Genomic DNA, 23,718 nt, shown 5'->3' on the forward strand with positions numbered 1-23,718 from the left:
ATTTTTAAAACAAAAAGCCACTTATAATGCATACTATCACAAGCTATGTATTGAAAAGAAGGTTGCTATACTGTGAGGCATGGGTGACATAGGCCATTAATAAACAACTGCAGAAATTCAAATTAAAAGTCGCTTTGTTGTTGTTGTTTTTTACGTGGAATGCGAAGATTTCTCTTTTAAAAATCATGCAGACGTCAAAGCCTGGTGAAGGTGTGGATTGTAAAACATGCAGGTTATTCATGTTACAGACAAAGGAACTACATATTTTGAAGGCAAAGAGGGAGTTGCCTTTTGTCCTGTCTCCCTTGCCTCACCTTACCTCCACCTCTATTGGGGTTAAAAGGGTTTTTCCTTCCCACAGTCGCCACATGCTTTTTTTGGGGAGGGTGTGGAGGGATGATGTGATTGTTGTAGGGCATGGCCTGGAGGCCTTATGTTTGACAGCTTTCATGTTTGACAGCTATTCACAGCTTTTTCCTGCAAAAAGAAGACCTTCACCATAGCCAATAATACTACACCAAAAGAAATAAGTAATAGATAAACAGATAAATTACAGAGATTTTATGGTTTTTCCTGTTTTTGTTTTTGTTTTTGTAAAAGAATTCTCTGAGTTGACACAAATCATCAATTTTACAATTGCAGGACTGTCTCCACAGTGAGCTAACAGAATTTTGTTTTATATAATTTAACACATTTATTTCTTACAATTGAAGCCCAGAGCAGCATTTCTTTCTCATGTAGAAAACCGTTATTTTTGACATTACACCTCCTTTTATGTATTAAAGTACCTCAAACTTCTTTATACTTATAGAAAGGGGAGCTTCACTGCTCTGGCCTACTTAAGATCATGTATGTGCCTCACAATAAAGCGCTTTGAGGGGACTGTTGTTGTGATTTGGCGCTGTGTAAATAAAGCTTAACTGAACTAAAATAAAATGATAACATAGAACGCGCAGACCCCAATGTTTAACTCTCACCTTGACTCTTCATTCGGTGTTTGAGGCGTATGTGTACGTCAACCTGGAGTACGTCAACCCCGCCCCGATTTTATCCTCGATTGCGATTGGCTGAGAGGGACGTCAGTCACTCCTCCCCCCCCAGCGGCCCCTCCTCACCCACGACACTCTGGCAGTAAAACGAGGCTCCTGGCTGCTCGCTACTACCGGGAGAAGATGCACTAGCTTTCCCCACGGAAACGTAAGCATGTCTTTTTGAATTATTATTATTATTTTCGCTTTTTCTCAAGTGAATTTATTCGTGTGTTTTTTCTGTAGTTGTTTAGCTTCCGCTGGCATTAAGCGCTGGACTGCGTTCTCGTGGCGGCTGTCGGTGAGTGTTTCGGCGCTCAAGTTAAAAGTATCGCTTTCGATAGAATTATTAATGGGCACCTCTAGACATCAGGTTCTTAATAGACGTGTAAGGATCGACTTATAGCGGGTATTTTTTCATAGGGGGCAGGGGGTTGTTTCGAGCGCAGGGAATATGTTGGTAATTTTTGTTTACCCTGACAACTTTGTGTTGCTGTGCTGGCAGCAGGAGCCGAGCATTGCCTTTTTGTGCACTTAGACGGGACACCTGTGGTTCCCACTTCCCATGGAGTCCTGTCCTCGTGAATGCATGCTTCGTGTAACCAATCCGCACTGGCTGCTTCTCTGACATCAGTGTCATCAAAATATGTATTTATTCATTTACTTTATTCAGCTCGATTATATCCGATATTTACATTGTAGTGAAGCTGAGATTTAATCCATGGTTTAATAAAATCTTTTATTTATTTGATAACTTTAATTGAACCAACACTGGATATTACACATACTAGTCAAAAAAGCAACCCCCCCCCCCCCAAACCCACTATAAACCTCTTTTTGAAATAAATAAAAATAACCTGGCCAAATAACCTGGCAATTATTTAATAATTAAAATAATTGTTGTTTACACACCATAATTCGTGACCCTGTTTTTTTTTTTTTTTTTTTTTTTTTTGACTGTAAAACAACTAGACCATGCACCATCTAGCCCAGACAAGATGATTTTAAGCACGAGTGACGATGGCATTGCTATCACTGAGCCATTCACAGTTTGGCTGTGGCTGCACAGTGCCAGTCCAACATTCAAGCTAATGTAAACACAACCACAGCCCTGAAGGTTTTTGTTAACATGTCTAACATCAGGTTTGTTCTGATGTTTTTTGATGTTTATCTGTTGTTTCACATGAATTTTGTGCTTGCTAAATATTCAATGGTAGCACGATGACGAGCTGAAATACTGAAATTGATAAAAAATTGTTGATTCAGTTTTTTTTTTTTAAATAATACTTTATGCTTTATATTGTAAGTTAAAGACCCTACAACATTAGAAACAAACCCCAACAATCAGACAACCCCCTATGAGCAAGCACTTGGTGACAGCGGGGTGGAAAAACTCCCCTTTAACAGGAATAATCCTCCAGCAGAACCAGGTTTAGGGAGGGACAGCCTGCTGTGATGGGTTGGGGGTGAGAGGAAGAGGGAACTACATATTTTAATTGTTGTTGTAACATAATAGATTAATGGTAATGGTACATGTAACTTTATCTTGCTGATAAAATAAAAAATATCTGTCAACAAGGCTAATATATCAGCCAGTACTGATATGTGATCATTGGTTATTGTTCAAGTTGTTATTTTAAGCATCGATATTGACCCACATTTAGAGAGTATATGAACAGAAAAACCTCTAAATTATTTACTTTCAGTGGCTGTTTGGCAAAACTGTTGGGCAAATGACTCTTATTTGAAAAGTTCACCATTCATCAGATTCATGAATGTTTTCAAACCAGTTTATTAGCACAAATGCCAGCTTTTCTAAACACAGCATTTAAAAATGGCACCCTGTTCGTTGGGGAATTTGGGATGTTTCTGGCATTTAGAGATCTAATCTGTTAATCTCAGAAATAGCCGGCTGGTTAATGCATAAAAATAGTAATTCCTCAGGCCCTAGGCAGAGTATTAGCAGCAAGAGAGTGTCCATAAATGCGGCAATCTGTTTTCAAACCCATTTGTTGGCATGCGTCTGGCTTGGTGAAGTGCCCTTGTGCAAGATATTAATTTCCCACTACAAGTGATTCTGTTCCAGTCTGCTCTCCTGGCACAGGATCTCAGGCCAGAGGATTATTGCTCTAAGGGAGTCGGTTTTAAGTCTGTCAATCAGCTGATTCCTGTCCAGCTAAAATGTTAGGTTTTTTTTGTCCCTGCTGCAACATTTTGGGTGCAAACATCCAGCCAGGCCTACGTGACTCACTGAGTTATCTCTGTGTCACTTTCTCCTTTCTGCAACACCCACTTTAAAGCTGGTAAATACAGAAGACTCTTGTTAGACTAACACACCAAGTGGTTGGTCTGAGAATAGCCCACCTGTGGTTATATGAAGTTAAAGGATCTTATGTCTTACTTCCATGCCAGCCAGCTGGTCAGCACAAAGACTAGTGTGAAATCTTTTTCTGCTTTTAACACCACATGTTCTATAAATAGTTTGGTGTTTTATGTCCCTCAGATTTTTCATAAAGAATCAACAAACTTTATTCTTGGCTTTGCCTCTTCTTTTTTTTTTTTGTATCCATAGCAACCAGTGATTGAAGCAGCAACACAAAGTGTCTCTTGTCTCAGCAGGAAGCAGACAGAGAGACATCTTTTGTGATGTAGCCTTTATAAATACACTGGTCAGGAATCTAAGTGCATGCTGTTTAGCTGCACATGAGAAATAATCAGTGACTGCTGAGTGACATATTGGGGCTGCTTTGTATATCTTTGATCACTCGCTCATACCCACATGTGTTTTTTCTCTAACTGCACAAAGGAAATGGGCACTGTATTTCATTCAGTGCTATCAGTCGTGCACACTTGATGTCAAAGGTCAGATAAACTGTGCTGCTGCCACCATCTGATCACACCGTGTGCTGTCACACATGGGTTTATTTTTGTCACAAAATTTGGGGTATTGATGTCTGAAATGGCTAGATGAAACCTGCAAAAAGTGAAAATCTTTCTGTTTGCTAATAACAGGATCATGCACTGTTTCAACCCAGTAATTCTGACCAGTAATTTGTCATTGCTTTGTGAGCCAGTCAGGTAAAAATGGGGAGCAGATATGAAAATGATGTGGACTGTTGGTTTTTTTGCAGTCCTGTTGTTGCAAGAATTTGTGGTTGAAAGCAGATGGATTGGCTGGTAAGTCATGGTCTGTGTGTTTGCCATGCCAGAACTGGAAACTCCAGCCTTACAATTTCTCAGGCTTCAGCCTGAAACCAGTGAGCAATCACTGTGTTGCCTGTAGTCATGTTCAAATTAAAAGAGAGGACATTCCTGTGGTCTTCATATTATGGCTGTAAAAGCATACTTGGAATTGTTCAGGAATACTTTGAATGAACACAAGCATTGTAATCTTGTGGGCATCTGGTGAGTCTTGAATGGAAAAAGCATAGGCTGCATATCAAAGATGAATGTAGCTTTCGGGTCTGAAAAATCAAGCAAATGGAGATGTCTTAAACTTGGATTTTATTTAATGTTTATTAGGAGGCGAATCTTCTGGTTTCAGAAAGAAGTCTTATTCTGTAAAAGTGTATATGACCCTCAGCTCTCCTGAGCCATGCACTGGAAAGTTCAACATACCCACAGGATCTTCCCATTATCTGAATTCAATTACCAGGTCATGGTCATTTGCTAAATTCAAAGTACTGGCAGCAGCGTTGCCAAGGAAAGGAATTTGAAAGTATGCAATGGGAAAAATATGAACACATTAAACACACAATACAACACAGCGGTATGTGAGAGGAAGAGTGCTGCAGTGTTACAAAATGTTTGCGGTTTAAAAAAAAATTTTTTAGCCTCTGGTATTTGAAGGCAAGGCAAGGCAAGTTTATTTGTATAGCACAATTCAACAACAAGGTGATTCAGTCAGTCAAGAAAGACAGAAGATAAATGATTACTCTTTAAGTTGTAATCAGGCCTTTAAACTGTGATCTTTGTAAGCACGTTCTTACTCAGTTTATGGTCTCAGGTTGTATTGAATGCACCATTCACCTTCTGTAATGTCTGTCCCCCATTAGAGTATAAAAAGGATGATAAGTCCTCTCCCTCAGTGCCCTCTGCAGGTTTCATAATAAGACTTCACTAATCAGTGGGTAACTTTATGTAAAGTCTGTGAATTTGGCTACAAGAAGAATAATCCGCTCTTGTATTTACATGTCTGACTTTTGTCTGTTGAATCTGTGTGTGTGTGTACTCAACTAAAAGCTGCTTTAAAGTCCAGTCTTGAAGTTTAGGGGATAAACTGTTGTCATTCTGGGCCTTGTAGGTACTTTTTACTGAAGTGCAGTATGCAGAAAATCCACAATATGACAAACGAAGAACATATCAGAGTTACATTCATTTATTGTTGTTAGCCCAAGCAGCTCTTGCGCTGCTCAGTGTCTACAGTCTAAACACATTTTCCATTTGCGTTTGTTTCATCTCTTCACAAAATGACAAATTCTTACCCACACTTGAGGGAAAAAAGAGTCACTTTTACATCTCCTTTAAACCTTTTATTCCCCCATTAAACCCTTGTGACTCAGCAGCGTTGGCCCTTACCATGAGAATGACCCATTTCCATCTTGTGAGATCACTTACAAGGTGTTGGGCCATTAATGATTGACTCACATTACATAAGACCGAAGGTAAAACCCCAGCACTTCTAGTCTTACAGTGCAGAGGCCTTGGTGAGATACAGTCCTACGGTAATCAGTCAGCTGAGCTAAGTAGAGCACCCGGTGGGGTGTTCAGGGACTCGTCTCATAGAAGCCAGAAAGGCCTCTGTAGCTGATAAACAAATGCACAGCTTTTGCATGCCGTGGTTTTGCTCTGAGGAAATGTGAGTTATTGCAAACTTTTCTGCTGACAGATATGAAAGGAAAACAAAATGACAGGAATGGGAGGGAGGCAATGTTAACCATGTTTGTTCAAGTGGTATTTGATACTTCTTCATTCATAATCGCCACATATTTTGCATGTAGCTTTTCAGTGAGCCTCAGATGTTGTAAACTTACTGTTGAGCCCCTGAGCTCCTACATTATATGTAAATGCAATGTTGTATGATTGCATTCATCTTTTGTTGTTTACACTACATACAGGTGTATTTACATCGCTGTGATATGCTGTAGAGCCGTGCAGTAAATTCATAACATATTTCTGTGAAGCTTCTAATGCAGCTCAAGATGCCAGAAATGTCGCAGCCTGAAAATTGCAAACAGAACAGCTTGATGAGCTAAACTGAGCTCCCTGAGTTTATAATCTGAGGGCTGCTCAGATATGTTGTCTGACCCTATGGCCTGTGCAGTAGCTGTGAAGTAAGTGGGCCGTCCATGTGCTTCATTCTGCTTTTAGCCGTGTGTTTACTGTCGCTAGCCTTGTGTTTTGGTGTGCCGGGGGTATCGAAGCGCGGTGCGGTGCGCATTCTTTCCTGTTGATGACTCACGTCCTGAGCATGGGACTGACTGCAAGCAAGGGGAACCACAGACTACACACACGCTCATAAACCACCAGAGCTTTCTCAGTTTGCAGCTAGCAGCAAATCCAAACAATTACACCAATTTGCATACATTCGGTCACACGCAAACCTCAGAGGCATTCCCTTTCCTCTCACATGCACAGTGTACTTCCACAGAAAGAGAGGGCTGTACAAAAAGGGAGTGCCATTAACACACAGATACAAGCACAGCAAGGTTGGAGCATGCCATTTGAGGTGAGGAGACGAATGAATGTTGCATCACATGGAGCGTTGGTGTGTACATTTAAGGCATCAGAAAAAACTCCTCAAACCTGTCATGCAAAACTAGGTCTCCTTTTTATTTATTTTGTTTTATAATTACTAGATTGGAGACATAGTAGCTGTGAAAAGTATTCAGTCACCAGTCCAAATCCTTGAATTCAGGTCTTCCAATCATGTCCTTTCCCACAGGTGTATAAAATCAAGCACCGAGGCACGCAGACTGCTTCTACAAATATTTGTGAAAGAGCGGGTCGCTCTCAGGAGCTCATTCCAGCGTGGTACCATGATAGGATGCCACTTGCGAAATTTCCTCACTACTAAATATTCCACAGTCAACTTTTAGTGCAAGGTCCAGAAAGATATGGATGAGCGAGTTTCTTGTGGAAGAACTTGCCTGGCCTGCACTTGATTGACCTCTCGTCCAACATCATAAATGCGCTTCTGGAAGAATACTCTGAAATACCCATAAATGCTCCAACACCTTGGAAAGCCTTCCCAGAAGAGCTGAAGCTGTTATAGCTGCAAAGGATGAGCTGACATAATATTAAACCCTGTAGATTAAGAATGGGATGTCACTGAAGTTCACAAGCGAGTGAAGGCAGATGAGGGAGTAGCTTTGTGTCATTGACACATTTATTTATACTCTTACCTTCCCTTGAAGCCAACTTCACATGGGTACGCCTTGGAAACAATGGGTATGTCAGGCTTCTGTGCTCACAGCTACTGCTGTGTGCCACAAATGAGTTTATTAAGGACATCCACTCTCAGTGACATCATACAGAACCAAGAGAAAAACCTCCTAAAATTTAGGGTTTAGAGCAGTTTAAACGAATGTTTGGCTGAAACTGATGTCATACACTATACAGGATACCTAGACCTGTTGGCCAACAGTGTTTGGGGGTACTGTAATCACATTACATTTTCAGTAACGCAGTAATGTAACACATTAATTACATTACAGTTACAATTATGTTATTACTTTTGTCAGTTCTTCAGTTGTCCAGGCGGATAGAAAAAAAAAAAACCATCAATCAAACAATTGTGTTTTTCGTCCTGTGCACTTGCGCTACAAGCAGCTGATTTCAGTTTGTATGCGGGAGGAGGAAAACAGTGGAGCGGTACTGTGATAAAGCTGTTGAGGAGTGGAGAATTGGACATTACTTTTATTTTTACTGCACAAAAGGACGAGAGGCTGATGGTAAAGTGGAAACTGCGTCCATGACAAAAACGACTGCATTGTACTGCTAACACTGCTTCAGCTTTTATCTTTGTGCTCTGTGCTGTTGACTTTTGTTCAAAGCTAAAAGAAGGCTCATATGTGTGTCCTCCTTAGGATAGGTTAGAGTTTGTGTTGGCGTGTGAGACTGTAGCCTATAGGCTTATATTGTTTACAGGTGCTGGTGTGTTTCAGGGTATTTTTACAGACTAATAAGTACAGAATTCCTCTGTGATGAGCAATTAGATAATGTACTGCATTACTTTTAAGACGTAATGTGTGACTTTTATTGAGTAATGACCCCAACACTGCTGGTCAGTATTGAAATCATAACACTATGTGATAGATGTGACTTTGAAACACCTGCCTGAACTATTCATATGTTCCATGGATTGCTATCCTTATCATTATGGGCTCATCTTATCTTTTTTAATGGAAAACCAGTTTGACATTAACAGTGTTTAAGAGGAGAACATGGAAAGCGATGTACCTCTGTTCTCATGATTACCTGCTCATTTTACACACTTCTTGAACAGTGGGCTTTGGTTATAACACTTGCATTCTACTTTGACTCATTTATATTTTAATTTGTATTTTTTTATTTATTTTTTGTCCCGTTTGGATCTTTAGCCATCAGAATTGTTGTCTTAAGGCAAAGAAAGATGCCAAGCGGATTTATTTTACCAAGTGGATCATCATGGCCTTGCCATATTGGTCCATTTGATTGACCTTTATTATAATTATGAATTTATTTTATTTTCGGTTGCTACAAACGGGACAGACATGACTGGGGGATAGGACAGGGAGAAAGAATGAAAGAAAGAGAGGGAGAGAAAGAAAACCAGAGGGGAGAAGAGACGGTGAGAAAGGGGGGAAGAAAGAAAGAAAAACAAACAAAACACCTGGATCACCTGTATGGAGAGAAAAAAAAAATTGACTCTGTATGTGTAAAGCTTATTGCGTCTGATTCCATGTGAATTCATTCATATTGAGCTCATGGAAATGACTGTATTTGGATATTTATGGCTAGCTTCCTTTAAACACAGCTACTTTGGACTTTAGGAATTTCAGAGTCAGACAGACACACAGTGAGTCAGTGATTCTTCTGTTTTTATCTCATCCTGATTATGGATGCTGTGTGCTGCTGTTGTGTTTAAAATAAACCTGTGTTGCTCTCACATGTTGTTTTTTTTAAACCTACCTTCTCTGTTCTCTGCAGTGCTGGATGTTGCAGTGGCCTTCAAAGGTCAGCGTGATGCTCCTGGCTGCTCGCCTGTGATCTCTGTTGCCACGGTTTCCAGAGATACAAGACAGCGGTAGGTGGAGGATTAGTCGAGGCGCAAAAAGATGACATCAACGTCACCCACTCACAGTGACAGCAGCGGCTCCTCTAAACATGACGGCAGCCAGGTGTGTGTAACATCTGTATGTGTTACTATTGTGTGATGTTTAATTTGTTAAATTCTAATAACATCACGCACTGTGGTGCCCATCAGGCTATAAAACGTGAGAAATTATTAATGTGTTTCTGTGTGTTTATTCTCTCACTGTCAAACAGTTGAAAGTGATTCACTTATTCATGGTTCAATACGTGCCACATTCGTCAGGCAGAACAATAACTGCAGCCATAGTGTTTCTGCTGTGATAGTGAAATGTATACACACAACACAGTCATTCACTGTCTGTCTCATGCTTCGTTGCCCTGTCGTCCTGCAGGATAACTGGGAGATTGTGGAAGGGCTCAGGGGGGTTCCTGCCAGCATGCAGGAGCCTGGGAAGCAGGGAGGCTTCCTGCTCAAGAGAAGGAAGTGGCCCATGAAGGGCTGGCATAAGGTGAGGGCCTCTGCTGGCTTCTTAACGCATCAGACTGCAGCACTGCTTGTTGTTACAGGAGACTCTTAAACCCTTCTGCTACTGCTGTTGAACCTTTATTTAAGAGTCTTAGACTAAAAATGTTATTTGTAGTGCAGCGTTTTACGTAATCTTTCTATGATGCATACTAGTGTGATGCTAGTGCTAGTATCCTGATTTGTTGTCTGTACCTCAGGCTGTTTCCACATTTCCTCCTCCTCCACTTTTTTAGCTCTCTGTATTTCCTCCTTTCCATTCTTTTGACTCCCAGCTGATTACACTGTAAACCTGACTCATCCCCCTCCCCTTCTGATCTCAGTGAGTGTAATCATACTTGGAAACTTTTTCCTTGCGACATGATGGAACAGCCCCTTTAACAGAGCATAGTTTACCTGATAAAGAGGCCTTGAGCTCTGTCAGCGTACTCTTTTATTTAGCTTTCTCATTTGTAAAATACAGCGTTCCCATAAACTGCTTATGTCAATATATGATGATTATCTTTAATCATTTGGGTCACTTATCTCACTTCAGTAATAAAATTTAAATGTCAGGTTCAAGAGAATTGAAAGGGACTGTTGTGCAAATCTACACAGTCTGCATTGTGTTTAATTGTTTATATACGCAGTAATTAATAGACCATGGCACGTCTGTAAATAATAATAAAAATTCATTTATCTTCTTCCAACATAGAGATACTTTTTGTTGGAGAAAGGCATCATGAGATATGCAAAGCGGGAAAGCGATGTAAGTATTGTTTTATGACTCCATCTGTCTTCTGTATATACAAACTTATGCACACGTTAAATGCCAAGTGAAAAGTGTTTTATTTATTTATTTATTGATTGATTGATTGATTGATTGCACAGATTAGTAAGGGGAAACTACATGGCTGCATAGACGTTGGTCTCTCTGTAATGTCAATCAAGAAAAAAGCCATGTGCATTGATCTGGATACGGAAGACAACATCTACCACCTAAAGGTAACTCTTGAGACATTTAGTTACATTCCCCGTTATTTTTCTTACTGCTGTTTGAGATGTATCCTCACTAGAAAATGCCTCAACCTCGGCAGGTCTTCTCTTTGATTTCCTTTGTGTGTTTCATAGAAAGACATCTGCAGGAGCTTTGGTTCTTCAAGTTTTCCTCAAGCTAATTTGACTTTGTGGCTTCCAGGTGAAGTCGCCGGAGCTGTTTGAGGAGTGGGTGTCAAAGCTGCGTCATCACCGTCTGTTTCGGCAGAATGAAATAAGCATGTATCCCCACGAGAAGCATCTCTTCCACCCCCATGCGATATCCTCTCCCTCTCTTAATGAATCGCTTAGGAAAGTAAGTTGCCCCAGTCCTCTTGTGTAAGGAAAAAAAAAAAACATCCTTGGGGATGTGTTGTGCAAATTGTGTATCATCCTTTGTCATTCATCTCAAATAGAGGGCGACTCTTACCAAGCAGGCGTCAATCCACCAATCTAAGATAAACTCCTGGCTTCACTCCTCAGACGACATGGACAAGTGCTGCAAAGGTCGGTTTGTTTGTTTCTGTTTTCTTTCTTATTTCTTACCTATCACAGAATGTCTTGGTGCAGTTAATCTTTTATTTCTGTGTCTACAACTTTGATCTAATAATACCTTCTCTTTTTTTTTCAGACTTGGAGGACTGTGAGTCGTATCTGCTGGAACTGAACCTGCTGCTGAAGAGCATGGAGGTCCTGCACCGCACATACTCAGCTCCAGTCATCAGTGGACTACAAGTGAGCACAGGCACTCGGATTAAGCTGCCATTAGTGGTTCTTTATAATAATCAATGTGTTTCCCATATAATTAAAGTCAATAACACAACAGCAACTTAGTTACCATGCTGGTGGGGAACATAGACAGGAAGTGGTGGGGCTAAGTCGTTAGTAGCCACTGAAGTTTCACAGTAAAAGTTGGTGTTTGCCTACAGGTGGATAAATAACATGTTAAAAAATGCTTATTTTTATTGCTAAATGTATTTACAAGTTTATGTTTGGGAAATGTAGTTAAAGCTGTTTGCTATAGTGTCCACCTGCTTTTCAAAGAGATTAATAAGACAAACTGTTATGTTAATAATACAATAATACAGGCTTTCCACCAGAAATGTTAGAGCTGGTAGTTGGCAAGGGTGTGGAGGAGGATACAGTAAATTCATTGCATTGTCTTTTAAAAAAAACAAAACTGCGGAGGGTCATATTAGGCAAGATGGGATGCTGGGATGGGAAAATACTGGTGGAAACCCTGATCTTGGAATTCTTCTAAGAACTAAGTAATGTTATTACAACCTCAAAATATATCTGTGGTGCCACAGGCAGCTACTTATGAGATCCCCAAAAAGGAGAAGAGGCCGAGGAGGTGGCGGTCCAAAAACAATGGCAAAGACACAAAAGCCACGCTACAGGTTCACGACCTGCTTCTTATTTTTTTCCTCTGCTGCTTATGCTTTGATATAGTTCAGTCATTAAATGGTGGGAAAGAATGTCTCACTTTTGTCTGTATTTGACTGCCAGGTTCCAAGCTGTATCTCCTCCCAGCCCCAGTCCCAGTCCTATCGCCTTCATGCCTCCAATCCAAATCTCTCCACCGCTGAGTCAAACACCCAAGAAGTCTGTCTTGAATCCCCAGAATCACCTGCAGATGCTTCACATCTGCAAAAGGACTTCTGCCAACTGGCCAACAGCAGTGAGTCCTTTCCTGGTTTACTGTAGATTTAAAAATATGCTTTTTTTTGTGTGTTCACTGCCATACGATAAAATTGTTTCCATGACAACTCAGTATCTGCTGTGTCCCTGCTTATTTTCCCATCTCTGACATTTGCCTTTCTCCAGTCCACGTCAAACTGAAGTCAGCATTTAGTTCCCTGGTGGCAGAGAGAGACAGGCTGAGACACACTATTGACCTGCAGCCCACCCAGCCTGCGCATGTTGTCGGTCTAAAGACCGCCTATGCCTCAGTGAGTGACACCGAGTCAAATTCTATGGTTCTGTGGAATTACACCACAAATACTCACAATACCTGACAAGAGGTCTGATTTTACTCACCTGGTGTCTTTTTATCCAATTCAGGATTCTGTAGATGCCCCACAGTCCTTGGTGCACCAGGTCTCCAGCGAGAGCAAAGGATCAGAGTCCTTAACGGAGTTCTTTGACGCTCAGGAGTACCTCCTGTCCTCTTCTTCTTCTGAGAACGAGGTCAGACATCATCTGCAAGATCAACTGCATCTCCATGTTCACAACGCAATAAATGATCAGCTGATTCATTCCAACGTCGTTCCCACACAAAAAGTTTGGCATGTCCAAAATGTTAGTTAGTTAGTTTACATAATCGGACACCATTATAACCATTTATATATGACAGAGAAATTGTAAGTCTGCTTTTGTTCCATAACACACACATTATGGAAATGACTTGAAAAACACACACAGCCTAAACAGTTTCTGTGTAGAGATTTAAAAAATAATTATAGTGTAAAATAGGGCAGGGCGATATGACCAAAAATATTTATCACGATATACATTTGAAAATTTGCGATAACGATATAACTGACGATATAATTGACACTAGACAAAATACTGTACAACTCCACAACATAAACAAGCAGCTGTTTTTTGTATGTGCATTAAAGTTACATAAAAATGTAACAGTGCAAATTCCTTGCTGACAGTTTAACCAAAAGGCATTTCCAGTGGAAACTGGTCGACATATCCTCAGCATAACCATGTGTAATATCCACAAAACGTAAAAAGAGGTTATACACACACAATACCGTAATATTATGTTGAAGCACAGTACGTATCACTCCGCGAGGTGATACGTACTGTCGGAGCCGTAATGCTCCGACAATCCATCAAGCGGTGTGGCTTCGTAGCTTAGCAAAGTCGTACTGAAACATCTGACAGATTTTCGAGCGCCGTGTACATAAAATCGTTTCGAGGTCAGTAAACACAACCAGAACTCATACATAAGGCACACGGGATTATAAGGGGCACTGTCGATTTTCAGAAAAATCAAAGGATTGATTTTAATTGTGCCGTATTTTCCAAACAACACGGTAATAACGACGGCCCGCTAGCATGCTCTACCAAAGATAGTGCTTTGTTGTGTATCTGATGGACGAAAGCTAAACCAGTTCCACACCACTGAAGTTGCACCATTTTAACAAACCAGTTCTGGTTCATCCGTTTCATTTAACGATCCGCTTTCGCCCTTCTCATTCTGCATCGCTGCCATGTTCGTATGTAAACATAGGCAGTGCGCAAGCGCGTTTTACCCATATTCTATCGCGATATTTCATTTTCCTATCGTTGCCCAAAATTACATCGGTATTACCGTGAACGGTATGATATAGCCCAGCCCTAGTGTAAAACTAAAAAAATAAATAAAATAAGCAACACTGTTTTTGTTACATGGTTGGTTTTTCTAAAACTTAAAGTCAGGGTAAAGGGAGGTGTAGAAGTGTAGATTTCTCTCAACCAGTTGAATGAATTCTCAAAGACAATTCTGCTAATGGGATAAAAAAAATGACTGCCTAACTGAGCTTTACTAACATGTCACTCCTAAAATGTTCTCCTCTATCCCGATGATGCAGAGGCTTTCTAGATCTGTGTGCTTTTGTCCTTTGATTCAGTATCCTGCTGGCTCACTGACCTTTCATCATTGATTTCCTATCTCAAGGTGTCTGACGATGACTCGTATATCAGTGATGTCAGTGACAGTGTTTCCGTGGATACCTACAGCAACGCTGGGGGGAGTGAGAGGCACAACTCCGGTAAGTAATAAGGCAACAAGCTGTGCATCTGTGAGAAGTCATCGTGACACCCACTGTGTATGAAAAGCTGAATCTTAATCTGAAATTTGTAGTTCAAATCATCGTCATAATGTAGTGAGGAGGAGAGGAGAGAGGTACAACAGTGAGGATCTACAGCCATCTGTACAACACGGTGGAGGCCCTGTCGTGGTTTAGGGACTAATTTTGAGCCCAGAAGTGCTGGCGATGTAATAACATCTACAAAAATTATACTGTGTAAATAAGGCAAGGACCTCTGATAAAGAGAGGCAGGGATTCTAGGAACATTTTCCGTGACGTAACAGCATCAAATAAATTATTGATGCCTAGTAACAGTAAGGTTTCATACTGATATTTTATTGATATGGATACTGACATTTCTTATGCTTTGAAAATGTTACCTATGTTGCATTCGTGTGGACAATTTTCAGTACATCCTTAACCAGTTTGGCGCTAATACAGTCACTAAGTATCAGTGAAATAAATCTTTGGCTCCAAAAATGTGTTGAAAATCGGCACAGACTGCCAGACATGTTTACAAACTCTGTTTAATGCAGTGTGTGACCGGCATGAAAACTGTGGTTTTTAATCTTTTCACAAACAGAAGGAATGGTATTCCTGTAATCAAATCATTCAGTCCCAAATGCCGTTTTCCATTTTTATTAGTTTCCCCATTTGCACCAAACTCAGCCTTGTCGGTCGTCTTCTTGGTCTCCTCCACAAGTTCGTATATACACTTGGAATCTACATACATAATCATATTAACATATAAACAAAAACAAAAAAACACTCCTCCCATGCAAACATCAGTGTTCACTTATGTCTTTTAAAGCCATGCATATTAATCTATCTCTTACGACATCGTATTTCTTCTGTAGTGAGCAGCGTGGTGACGCTGGCTCGTCGACGCTCCACTCTGCCCTCTCCCTGTCCCGCCAACAGCGTGAGCCTGTGGAACATCCTGAGAAACAACATAGGCAAGGACTTGTCCAAGGTGGCCATGCCCGTGCACCTCAATGAGCCACTCAACACTCTGCAGAAGCTGTGTGAGGAGCTGGAGTACAGCGAACTCCTGGACACTGCTAATCAGACTCAACACCCCTACCAGCGCATGGTGAGTGGGAAATATTTTACACGTGGACTACAAACCGGCACATGCTCTAATTTTCCTGAGACACTTTTGAAAGTCATATTCACAGAGTTATTTTTACAAGAGTTTGAGGTTCAGATCCTCTGACAGGCATATTAATAACACACCTAGCAGACATAAGCTCTGTGCTCTTCCTCAGGAAGCTAATGTGATGTTTGTTTTGTATAATGTGTACTTTTTATGGAGCCTTCAATAAATATTTAATTACAAGGAAGTCACATAAAACGATACAAACTGTGATGTATTATCTTTAACACAAATTCATATTTAAATAGGGTCATGTATGAATGCACACACACACAGATTTTGCCTCTGTTAGTTTCTTCCCCGACAAATCCTTATACACAGTTTTATCTTCATAGTCTGAGACCAATTACAGGCTCATTCCATGGAAGATAGTGAGTTCTTCCTGCCTGAGCCCACCCTGCTCTCAGCTTTTTGTTTTTTTTCTTTTGTAGTGAAACAATGAATTTAAATTTGACCTTCATACTATGAAAATTATTGGACGTTCAGGCCCTCAAGTATGTAAAGGTCGGCTGAAATTTGACAACTTCTGCTTTATCTTGTTTCATTAAAACTACAACCAAATCAGTTCTTGTATCTGATTGTAATGTAAAAAGGAGAGCAGCTACCTATCCCATACAGGGATATGACCCATGCAAATTTCTCAAAACTCACTTTTTGAAGTTTGTTGTAGGTACAAAGATGTTCTGATGGGAAAAAAAATATTATTTTACTTCTTAGTGTGGGTTTGAAATTGATTGAGCTCCAGTGTATGAGGGGGTTCGAGCTTTCCCCGTGGCTGACTCTGAGGGTCTTTTTGACATATTTATTTTTTGAACAGAATGACAGAGTGGGAACATCTTACTGTTCTTGTTTGGAACCAAGTGTCATTCACTGAGCCATCTCTTTCTTCCTTCCTTCTGCAGGTGTATGTTGCTACATTTGCAATATCTTCATATGCATCCACCTACTACCGAGCAGGAAGCAAACCCTTTAACCCCGTCCTGGGAGAGACGTACGAGTGCGACAGGCCTGATAAAGGCTTCAGGTTTATAGCTGAGCAGGTAGAAGTCACAAAGTTTACACTTCTCTTCAGACAGCACACAGCTGCTTTGTCATCTCTAAGTTAATGCAACTGTCAAATTATTTGTGACAACTTCATTAGATTCTGTTTAAAAAAAGGGGAGGGGAACATATGAAAGCCACTTTCTTCATGACTCTTTTCACAAAACTAGCCTAGTAGTAGCAACAAATGTAGGGCAGTGAAATGGTGCCTTGCGGTGATCTGATGCTTTATTGGTTGTATAGCTAGCAAAGAATTTTTCTTTCAACTTACAGACCCAACCTTTTCATAAAGGACCTCATTATTGTTTTCTTTTTCTCCCCACTTTCCAGGTGAGTCATCACCCGCCTGTGTCAGCATGTCATGCTGATTCAAAGAACTTCACCTTTTGGCAAGGTGAGCCCCACAGGGATTATTTGGAATAAACACCCCACATCCACCCTCTTGTCTGCCTGGGCTTCTTGCAGATTACATCAGAGCTCCCACACCTTGTTCCTGTGTGTTTGCTGCATGCTGTAGATTTTACATGAAGCAGAAACTAGTGTCTTAGCCGATCTAAATAACCTCATTTGACCATCATTTTGTACCTTCCTATCATGTGATAATTAACTGCTTAGCATCATTGTAGTCTATAAAATGACTCTATTGATTATACTAATATAGCTTGTGGAAGCTCTGATGCATTCTGGCGCGTTGTTAAAAAATAACTGAGCAGCCTTGGGTAGTCAGAGAAGCTACAGATTGTTCCCTTAATGCTCTATTGTTCTCTCCAGATGTTCGATGGAAAAATAAATTCTGGGGAAAATCCATGGAAATCGTTCCCATGGGAACCACCCGTGTCACGCTACCTGCGTAGGTTCTTTACTTTTTTCTATTTTGTTGTTGATGTGTAATGAGTGCAAGCTAAACGGTGCATTGTGTGTATATGTGTGTGTTTTCTGCAGGTTTGGGGACCATTATGAATGGAACAAGGTGACATCCTGCATCCACAACATCCTGAGTGGCCAGCGTTGGATCGAACACTACGGAGAGATGGCGATCAAAAACATCAACAGCAATGTCTGCCAGTGCAAAATTACATTTGTTAAGGTTAGTACACAAAGATGCTGTGTAAGCCACCATTATTAGAGTAAACTTTCCCCCCTTACTGTTTGTAATATTATTTTGCTAAATACACGTGATTCTCTGTCATGCTGTTGTTATTAGTAATTTTAACATGTGATTTTTATGTTTTAATAAGCTCCCTTATCATCTAAGCAGGCTCGTAAAAATGATCCACGCTTGTTATAAAATTACTGCTCATTCAAATGTCCATTTCTTGCACATAAAGCCATAACAGCAGTAGTAAGCCAAAGTCCTTCAACACTAGAAGCTTAAACAGCACCATCTACTGGACAAATAAGAAGTTGACCTGTAAAAAAATAAATGCAGAAAAAGTAACAATGCTGCAGTTTCTTTTAAATTTCAGATGATTCATTTAGGATTTAGTGCATAGTTTGTATGATACAAATAATGTCTGCTTTTGTATGGTGTAATGTATATGTATCGTGTCCTTTTTAAAAAATATAAATATTTCCTTTTTAGGCAAGAACATGGAGCTCTACAGTGAATGAGATAGAGGGTGTGGTTACAGATTCAGATGGAAAAGTGGTGCACTCCATATTTGGAAAATGGCACGAAGCAGTGTTTCAAGGGAAGCCACCGTCTGCCACGTGTATCTGGAGAGCAAGTAAGTGAGGAGTCGCTGGAAGTGTCGGTCACACTGTCTTGCACCGCTTCAGTCAAAGCACACAACTGACCTGAACATGATATTAGAGCTGCTTCTTTTTATGTCTGTCTGTGTTTAGATCCAATGCCAGTGGACCAAGAACAGTACTACGGCTTCACCCAGTTTGCGGTGGAGTTAAATGAGCTGGACCCTGCTTTAAGACCTCTGCTTCCCCCATCGGACACGCGCTTCAGGCCGGACCAGAGGTTGCCACTCTTTGTCTCTCATTCCTGTGTACACACTGTAACATTGAGAATCTCAGTTTGTTTTCTTAGTCCTGATTACAATAAACAACAAAAACAGATGGTCTTATACAATAGATAGATTCAAAGCTGTAAAATCTGACCATTTGGTTCCATGAGCTTCTGGGCCAAGTCTGGCTTTGCCCATGTGGTGTGAAGCAGCACAAGGCAGAGGTATGAACATAACCATAGCAACAGCTATACTAGTCTAGATCCAGAAAGATGAAGAGTATTGTGTATGTCCTTGCTTGTAGAGAGAGATTGTCCTTTAAACATAGACTGTATATAGAACATGAAATCATCCATTAATTACCGAGGCGTCATCTTCAAGTCTCACGTTGACTATTTTGGCTGTCAACAACTTGGTGTTTTGAAACTGGATGTGATGCACTATATTGCCAAAAGTATTCACTCACCCATCAACAAGCACAATACAAATCATCAGATAGAGTAACTGGACTTTAGAGCAGTGGAGACGTGATCTCTGGATTGACGAATCATACTTCTGTCTCTGACAGTCTGATGGATGAGTCTAGGTCTGGTGGTTGCCTGGAGAAACTGTACTTGTCAAACTGCATTGTGTCAAGTTTGGTGGAGGGGGACTTATGGTATGGGGGTTGTTTTTAGGGCATTGAGCTCAGCCCCTCATTTCCAGTCAAAGGAACTCTTAATGCTTCAGCATACCAAGATATTCTGGACAATTTCATGCTGCCAACTTTGTGGGAACAGTTTGGTTATGACCCCTTCCTGTTCCAACATGACTGCACTCAAGTGCACAAACCAAGTTCATAAAGACGGTGATGAGCGAGTTTGGTGTGGAAGAACTTGGCTGGACGGTACAGTCCTGACCTCAACTCGATGGAATACCTGTAGGATGAATTAGAGCAGAGACTGTGAGCCCGGCCTTCCAACGTCTGGGCTCACAAATGCGCTTTTGTAAGAATTCCCATAAACACTCCTAAACCTTGTAGAAAGCCTTCCCAGAAGAGTTGGACCTGTTATAGCTGCAAAGGGTGGGCCAGCATTAAATTAAACCCTGCGGATTAAGAAGTTCATATGTGGTGAAGTCAGATAAGTGAATACTTTTGGCATTATATTCACCACATTGGTGTGTGTGGTTTTGGATCTGAGAGTTAACTCAGATGAGTTCAATATGTCAGGATCACCTCAGCTGGCCTCCACTGTTTGATAAATATATCTTGTTGAATTCTCAGAGACTATATTATTTATTCTTGACTTTGCTGTTATACGTTGGTGGGTCAAGTTTGAGCCACTTAAAAGTGATACGCAATTTCTTTAAAGGAATTATTCCTCTCTTCCTTCACTACCCTCTGGTATTTTTGTGTGCCTTTAATATCTCATACCAATATATTGTAGGTATGGTTACCAGCATGTGGCTGATATTTTCTCCAACATTTGTTTGATTGTGTTAAGCTAATTTTTGCCACGATTACTAGTGTCTGGAGTTGGCTATCGTGTGTACTTCTGCACATATTTCTTCCTGCCTATCCTCTGGTGTCTATTTATTTCAGCTTCCCATCTTGTTTTTATCTGGACTGTATTGTTCAAATTTAACTGAAAACGTACATTAAGTTTTGCATATTTAGTATTGTATACAATAGGTTTTGAAGAAGTTTGTGTTAAGGAGTTTCTATTTACTTTATCCTCCTTTTTGACTCTTACCATAATCAACAGAAACAACAACATATTGTATTCTTTAAGATTGGAAACCAGAGATCTTGAGTATAAACACATTAGCAGATTGTTCACAGACAAATGAGTCCGAGGAACGTTTTCTTCTTTATAGATTTGCCCCCTGCTGGCCATTACAAAGAATGCACATTGCCTTTTAAAAATGCATTTGCTTTACTTTTCAGACCAGGAAGTTGTGTTCATCTTTTATGTACAGTCTAATATTTTAAATGTATAGTAAGTTTTTTTTTTAATTACTTGTTCAAAAGATATATTCCTACTGTCCTAGAATAGTTGAATAACTCTAAGTATAATATCTCTATAAGAAGGGACATGTTTCAGTGAGTCAACATAAATGAAAAGAAAAATCTTTGTTCTTTCATTTGAATTTGAGTAACTAGAAAATGTTTTGTTAACATGAATCCAGCAGCTTTACAAAGTTGTGTATAGCAGCTATCCAGTGATTAACTACCAACGTTATGTTATTAAGTGACATCATTCAGAAGTTAATATTGTTACAGCGGCATCAAGTCACTTCCGAAACTGCCCGAAAGATGGAGTTTTTCTTTTTTGTGGAGGTTGGGAATGGCACTGACAGACAGCAGGAACAAATCTGCACTGATCCCCACCCTGACTGTCGTTTCTGTATATTTATTCCAGGCTGCTGGAGGAGGGGAATGTAGATGGAGCTGAGGAGCAGAAGCAGAGAATAGAGCAGCTCCAGAGGGAGAGGAGGAAAGTGCTGCAGGACAACAACATGACACACCAGCCACGCTTTTTCAAGTATGCTCTTTTCCTTGTCTGTAAGGTCTTTGTGTGCGGTGTTTGTGTGTGTTTTTTTTTTTTTTGTTTGGTTGGTTGGTTGTTTTTTCTCCCAACATAATCCTGGGCTTGTTGTAACTCAAAGTACAGATGAGGGTAAAATTATTAGCTCCTGTATGAAATTTAAAGTTTTTATCATAATGTTCCTTTTAGCAGAGCAAATGATTTTCAACATGCATTTCTAAATGCACTAATTTTCTGTTTGCACCCAATAAAATAATTATTTCAGGGGAAAAAACAAAAAATACAAGTACAAAATGATCAATCCCCTGAAAAACTGAACTTTTTATTAAGCTATAGCACAAACAACTGCTATGCTCTGCAAGCTTAGAGCATTTCAGAGTTAACCTAATATTGATTTTGACTTTATCTTTCAGCCTACACACAGTGTAAAAACTTCAGTAAGGGTTTGAGCTGTCACTTGAGAAAGCATTAAGTCAAAAACAAAAGAAATCAGTATAGACTTTAAAGAATTGTTGATGCGCACAAAGCAAAGTAATCACAGTGTTTCCAAGTGTCAAGAACTGTAGTGAGAAGTATCAAGAAATTCAAATGGAGCCACAAAGTACAGAACTAACTGCCAAATCCTGGCCAAAGAAACTGTTTATATTTGGAGAACATAGGGAGAGGTGTACAGCCCAAAGAACAGTGTCCCCACGGTGAAACACGTTTGTGTGAATATTATACTGCGAGGACGCTTCTGGAACTGAGAATCTCATCAAGGTGGAAGGAATCATGATGAAGATAATGTGAAGATAATGAAAGAAAACCTCAGCGGCACAATTATGTCTGAGTCGACACTTTGTCTTCCAACGCAACAACGACCCAAAACATGGGTTGCTCCCGGTGAAGACGTACCTCCAGAAGACCAAAGTGAATGTCATTAACAGACCGAAGCCCTGAAAATCTGTGGGGTGATTTGAGACCAAGGTCTGTGCCAGAAGACCATCAAATCTGGAGGCGCTTAAATGTTTGCCAAAGGAAAAATGTGCTGATGATGCTCAGGAGACGTGAGTGAAACTAGCTGAAAACTACAAGAAATTACTGCAGGCTGTTATCCAGCAAAAGGATACACTGTTACTATAACTGACTAAAAAATGTTTTTTGTGTGCAAAGTAACGTAATGTAAGCATCCAAATGAAACCAGGATGTTTGGGAAATGTTCACAGGGGAGCTAATTTTTCTGTCTTCATCTGTAGTTCCTATTTGTAATTTTGTGGTGCGTCATTCAGTATCTGTCAGTCATACTAATTCATGATCATTTGTGGTTTGCTGACAGGAAGTCTAAGGAAGACACTTGGGTGAGCAACAACACGTACTGGGAGCTGCGCAGAGATCCCGGATTCAGCAAAATGGACTTCCCTGTGCTGTGGTGAACTTTGGATTTAACCAAACGTCTGCAGTCGACTTATTATTAAGAGGGAAGTATGAAACTGAACTGAGGGCAGACTCAAATTGTCCTGACCTGCCTGTGTAATGTTCCATGTCAGTGTAACCTGGATCCACACTTCCTGCTTCCTCTTTTAGAACTGAGCACAACCTATAGAACATTTATTGGTGTGTTTTGGTTTTTTGTATTCTTTTTTTTCCAATGGTTCTTCCTAGGCTTTCCCTCCTGTAACTGTAATTTACATGTAAGCGTATACTTAAGGTGCATATCTGTATGTTTCACTGTATCTCTGCTTTTACCAAAGTGCCTTTTTATTGCAGTGCTGCATTCAAGGAGCTGCTGTAGCAGTTTTGCACTTTTATTCAGACTAAAAATGTTTTAATGATGTCAGTATGATTCTTAGCTGGAGAGAAAATGATGGTCTGGGGCTGATGGGAACTTGTGCAGATGTTTTTTTTTTTATCTTGCTCATGTGCTCCATCGAGTTAACATCATGACTCGAAGAATTTCTTATTATTCCAGCTGATGCCCGATTAGAGATTCTTGTGATAAACAGGAGTCAGTATGCTGCCTTGTTATAATCAATCCTGTCATGGGATCCTGTGCACAATTTTTCATTGAGGATATGGCAATGACACTCCATGTTGAAAGAAGATTAACTCTACAAGGGATGGACAAGTAATGGTGTCTCACTGGTTCTTGTTTGCCTCACTACCAGTCTCTTCAAATGGTCATCAAAAAAATGCCCCCTCATTGAAATAAACTTGGCACATAAAGTAAAGAAGCGTGTGTTTGGTTGATTATTTCTTTGTTGCAACAAATGCTTCTTGGCAATAAATCTTACACAGTTGGAGAGTCTGTTTATTTCCACTTAAATTTGTAAGAAAAATGCATTTCTGGGTTGAGCAGCAGAGTTGAGTACGTGAATTATACCCACGAAAGG

General features: G+C 40.2%; 1 protein-coding gene across 2 annotated transcripts; it reads left to right on the top strand.

Annotated features, from left to right (window-relative positions):
- Positions 1-1,082: 1,082 nt before the first annotated feature.
- LOC146493502 (oxysterol-binding protein-related protein 3-like) lies at positions 1,083-23,560 on the top strand. Of its 2 annotated transcripts, XM_085148840.1 has the most exons (23): positions 1,108-1,197; positions 1,275-1,329; positions 9,219-9,409; positions 9,716-9,832; positions 10,541-10,594; positions 10,717-10,830; positions 11,024-11,176; positions 11,277-11,367; positions 11,492-11,595; positions 12,171-12,260; positions 12,370-12,541; positions 12,688-12,812; positions 12,925-13,050; positions 14,534-14,627; positions 15,524-15,759; positions 16,725-16,862; positions 17,194-17,257; positions 17,635-17,713; positions 17,806-17,950; positions 18,446-18,590; positions 18,709-18,835; positions 21,224-21,346; positions 22,665-23,560. In XM_085148840.1, exons 3-23 carry the CDS (start codon positions 9,347-9,349, stop codon positions 22,759-22,761), a joined length of 2,457 nt encoding a protein of 818 aa, XP_085004966.1. In that variant the 5' UTR covers positions 1,108-1,197; positions 1,275-1,329; positions 9,219-9,346; the 3' UTR covers positions 22,762-23,560. The 2 variants fall into 2 exon arrangements, with proteins under 2 accessions (XP_085004965.1, XP_085004966.1); XM_085148839.1 differs by lacking the exon at positions 1,275-1,329 and having other exon boundaries at positions 1,083-1,197.
- The last annotated feature ends 158 nt before the right edge of the window (positions 23,561-23,718 follow it).

This window comes from Neolamprologus multifasciatus, chromosome 22, assembly GCF_963576455.1.
Source record: "Neolamprologus multifasciatus chromosome 22, fNeoMul1.2, whole genome shotgun sequence".
NCBI classification, from domain to species: domain Eukaryota; kingdom Metazoa; phylum Chordata; class Actinopteri; order Cichliformes; family Cichlidae; genus Neolamprologus; species Neolamprologus multifasciatus.